Source organism: Echinops telfairi, unplaced genomic scaffold (assembly GCF_000313985.2).
Source record: "Echinops telfairi isolate 266 unplaced genomic scaffold, ASM31398v2 ScPeMD7_655;HRSCAF=1070, whole genome shotgun sequence".
Lineage (NCBI taxonomy): Eukaryota > Metazoa > Chordata > Mammalia > Afrosoricida > Tenrecidae > Echinops > Echinops telfairi.
Genome location: NW_022104553.1, coordinates 20,515,939 through 20,520,325, shown reverse-complemented (window position 1 = coordinate 20,520,325; position 4,387 = coordinate 20,515,939). Strand labels below are relative to the sequence as shown.

General features: G+C 52.6%; 1 protein-coding gene across 2 annotated transcripts in view; it reads right to left on the bottom strand.

The window, feature by feature from the left end:
- Positions 1-3,187, bottom strand: part of LOC101640295 (kallikrein-6) — a 15,653-nt gene extending 12,466 nt beyond the window's left edge. The window contains exons 1-4 of one of the 2 annotated variants that reach the window (XM_045292774.1): positions 3,151-3,187; positions 2,198-2,358; positions 1,720-1,767; positions 599-755 (exon numbers count right to left, since the gene is read on the bottom strand). In XM_045292774.1, the coding sequence (XP_045148709.1) occupies positions 599-755; positions 1,720-1,765 (203 nt within the window). In that variant the 5' untranslated portion in view covers positions 1,766-1,767; positions 2,198-2,358; positions 3,151-3,187. The remainder of the gene's footprint in view (positions 1-598; positions 756-1,719; positions 1,768-2,197; positions 2,359-3,150) is intronic. The other variant, XM_004710697.2, reaches the window with a different exon arrangement.
- Between the last annotated feature and the right edge of the window lie 1,200 nt (positions 3,188-4,387).

Below are 4,387 nucleotides of genomic sequence, written 5' to 3'. Positions count from 1 at the left end.
TGGGTGAAGGGAGACATCAGACAGTGTAAGACATGGAAAAATAATGATAATTTATAAATGATCAAGGGTTTCTGAGGGAGAGAGGGTCGGGGAGGGAGGGGAAAATATGCGGAGCTGCTACCAAGGGCTCAAGTGGAAAGCAAATGTTTTGAGAATGATGAGGGCAGCCAATGTACAACTGTGCTTGACACAATGGATGGATGGATGGATTGTGATAAGAGTTGTACGAGCCCCCAAGAAAATTATTTAAAAAACAAAATAAGTCACCACTATCAAGTCGATGCCGACTCACAGCGACCCTGTAGAACTGGGCCCCCCTCCCGCCGTGGGTTTCCAAGTCTGTAACTCTTTATGGGAGTAGAAAGCCCTGTCTTTCCCCTGAAGAGCGACAGGTGGTCTCAAACAGCTGGCCTTGTGGTTAGTAGACCAACGCATAACCCAGTACGCCACGGGGGCTCCTAGTAAGCATGTTACATCCTCGATTAAATAGTGACCAAATAAATGAGGTCGTCGGTGCGGATGGCACCTCCTGCCGAAGTCTCCAAGGGATCCCATGAGCCTAGTCGTGACCACTCCCCCACGCGCAGCGTAGACTCACGGTTTCTTGCAGTGAGCAGCGGTGAGCACCCACTCTGGGTGAATGAGGACCCCTCCACAGAACAACTGGCCCGAGTGGTAGAGGGCCGCTTGGTAGGGGTGGGAGCTCTTGTCACAAGATGTCCCTTGCACCAACTTATTCTTCTCCTCTGCCCCAGCTGAGCGAGAGCAAATCTGAATCAGAGAGGACGTCTGGAGACCCGGAGGTGAACCCCAACCACATCTGGATGGCAAAGATCATGTCCATCTTTGCCTGAAAATAGAGCCCTGTTCCCATCTCCAAACCCAACTTCAGTCACCTCCAGACCCATTTTATCCCCTTCTCCCCCATCTCCTTACTTCCAAAGCCAATCCCATCGTTAAACTCTTCTCTATATTAGAAACAGCCCCTTCATCTTCATTCCCATCTCTATCCCTAACCCCTAACCCCTGACCCCTAACCCCTAACCCCTGACCGCATCCTCACACTCTTCCCCGTCTTCAAATTCACCTCCCCTTCCCCGTCTCCATCTCACTTGCTGCCATTGAGTCAATGCAGACTCACAGTGACACCCCTTTGGGGTTTGTGAAATGGTAACTGTAGACAGGAGTAGAAACCTGGTCTTTCTCCCGTGGAGCTACCGGTGGTTTCAAACTGCCGACCATATGGATTGAAGCCAACTTGGAACTACTACCCCACCAGGGCCCCTTCCCCATCTGTATACCGCCCCCCCCAAACAACACTATCTATAAACTGGGATCTTCAAACCACCCCTTCTCCACTTATACCCCCATCCTTAACCCAACCTCATCCACACGCGCTTCCCCATTTTCAACATTCCTCCCTTTTCTATCGATAGCTCCACCCCTAAAGCCAATTGAATCCACAAACCCATGCTCATCTTCTGCTTTCCTCTCCCCTCTCCCTCTATTATAGTCCTGTCCCATAGCCCACCCTCCTCCCCCTTTCCCAACGACAGCCCCATCCCAAAGCCAACCTCACGCTCAAATGCTTCTCCGTCTTCAAACCAATCTCCTGCCTGGTTCCCCATCTGCATCCTCCTCTTCCCAACAGCAATCCCAATCCCACCTCCCAAATGTCCCACTCCATCCCACCCCCATTCCCCTTCCTTTCCTTCCTACCTGCTGCGACCAGAACCAGCGTTAGAATCAGTGTCTTCATTACCATTCCTGAAGAGGAAAGCCAGAGGTTCCATTTCTCAGCGCCTCAGATTCCACCCAGGACCCCTCCCTCTTCTTCATCCTCATCCTCTTCTTCCTCCCTGAACCAACTCTGATGCCTTGATTCTGGATGCATGCCTTTCTGGTGTCTCCTTTCCCCACCCCATGTCTTCCCAGACTCTAGAGGGTCCAAGAAGGCAGACATGAGAGAGAAAATTTGCAACCACCGGAATGAACTCACACCGTGGTTTGGACCCCATCACCCCACGTCTCTCTGCTCCAGTTTGCCTTGAAGCAACAGGAGAAGGTTCTCCTATGGAGTCCTCTTAGCTTTCTCCCCTCTCCCCATTTCCCCCCTGCACCTGGCCTCCCACTCCTACACCTGTGGGTTTCTGGGGGATGTGGGGTGAGCCGGGGAGTGGAGCCCTCCCCATCTTACCTGCTGGGAGCTAGATGCCTACAGGAAGCCAAAGAGAGTTTGCAGGGAGGACAGGGGACTTGGAAGGCGGCACTCAGAGGCAGGTGGAGCAGCTGAGAGCAGAGGCGGAGGGTCTGCAGGGCCAGCGCTGTGCGGGCAGCTCCCTGATGCGGGACTGCTCCCTAGAAGAGGTTGGTCCTGTTCCCAGAAGCTCCTACCGCTTTTAACCCCTGTCCCTCCAGGTCCCTGAGGCCGGCAGGCTGGCCCCACCCTTCTCCTCCTAACCCAGACTTCCCACACACATTCCTACCACCCCCATGGCTCTGATGACCCTCTGACCCGAGCCTCTAGGGAGGGGAACGTAGGTCCCTGAGTGCTGAGCTCTGGCCCTCGGTTTGGAGGAAAGAAAGGCTGGGGGCCTAGAATCCTGGGTCTGGGGAAGAAATGATCTCAAGGGTTGAACTTGTAGGTCTGAGGCGAAAAGGTGTGGGGGTGGGGGCTCAGGTTCCTGGCTCTCAGGGTGGAGGGAGGCAACCAAGCGACCCATGGGGACCCAGATTTCTGGGTCGGAGGGAAGAGGGGACTAAGAGCCCAGACTCCTGGGGTTGAGGGAGGAGAGGTTGGGGGCCCACACTCCTGGGTTGAGGGAGGCCCTGACTTCTTCGTTTGCGTGGAGTGGCATAAGGGCTTTGAATTCTATGTGTGAAGCTAGAAAGGGTTAGGAAATTCAGATCCCAGGCCTTCCAAGTTAGAAAGGACTTATAGTTGGGACTCCTGGATCTGAGAGGGAGGGGGTGAGGGCTTGTTCTCCTGAATCCCCAGACTTTTAGGGCCTCCTTAACCGAAGAGTCTGGAGACCCAAAGATTGGCACCCCAGGCAAGCGAATGGGCAGCTCCCTCCCCATATCCTTGATCAGTCAGTGACCTGTGGGTCTCACACCTAGGTTCAGTTGGGTCAGGGCTGAATCACCAACCTGCTGGTAAATCCCTCTGTGGGTGACAACAACCGACCTCCAAGTCTGAGAGAGAGATTATGCATGAGAAAGTGTGTGTCACCATGCTGGCCCCGCCCCTGCCCTGGGCTGGGGTGCAGATGAGGCACTGTGGGGAAAGGGCCCCCACAACAATTGGTCTTTGTCCGCCCCAGCATCCCAGTGCCATGCACCCAGCAGCCCCATTTCTCAACCTCTCTTCCTTCCAGGCAGGCGGCCACGTCAATAGCTTCCCATTGTCCCTTCCTTTTCGCCCTTGTTGCAGCCCTCTGACCGTCCAGTCCCTTTGCTTCTGCTTAGAAGTGTCAGGAGTCTGGTCCCTGTCCCCCTCCAAGTCTGCCCATCTCTGGAGGGCTCTCCTCCCATCCCTCTCTCCCAGGACATGGGTTAGGTCATACAGTCCCACCATATCTGTCTGTCTGTCTCTGTCTTGAAGCTTTTTCGATGTGTTTCTCTCAGTCTCTACGTTGGTGTGTGTGCCTGTCTCTCTGCCTCTCTCTCCACTCGTTTAGTTTACTCTCTCTAAATCTCTCTCCCCATCTCTCTTTCGATTTCCCCTCCTTCAAAAGTAAAACAAAACTTCCATGAAGGTTTGTTCTCTCTCTTTCCCTCCTTCCTGCCTTCTTCATCACCCTCCCCTTTTCTTCCTTCCTTCTTCCTGCCCATTCATTCTTTCTCAAGGTCTACCCACACATTTCTGTTTCAGAACAGTTTTAAGGGCTCCTCCTGCAGAGGTCACACGATTCCATCACTGCACCCTGTCAAGCAGAGCTGTACCCTGATCACCGCATGCAACTCGACAACATTCTCTTCTGCCTCGGACGCCTTGTTAGTGGTGTCATGATGATGATTATTTTTTTTCTTTTTATTCCCACCTGATTATTATTTTTTCATTGTGGCAACAAAAAATAGAGCCAACAAAACATTCTCCAATTCAACTACCTCTCCGTGTCTAATTCAGCGCCACTGATTAGACTCTTTGTGTGGGTACGACCACGATTGATATCCCTTTTCCATGAACATAAACTCAATGTCCCCTAATCAAAAACTCTGACTCCTTAACCCATGGGAATCTCGGGTACAAGTTTGTTTTGTTTTTCTTTTTAGGAGTTTTCTTGATACAGCATTCACGCCAGACACTTCCATAGTTAAGCCACCTTTGCGGTAGCCACATAATCTGGTGTCAACTTGCGCAGGGGTGGAGTCTAGCCTGTCAATC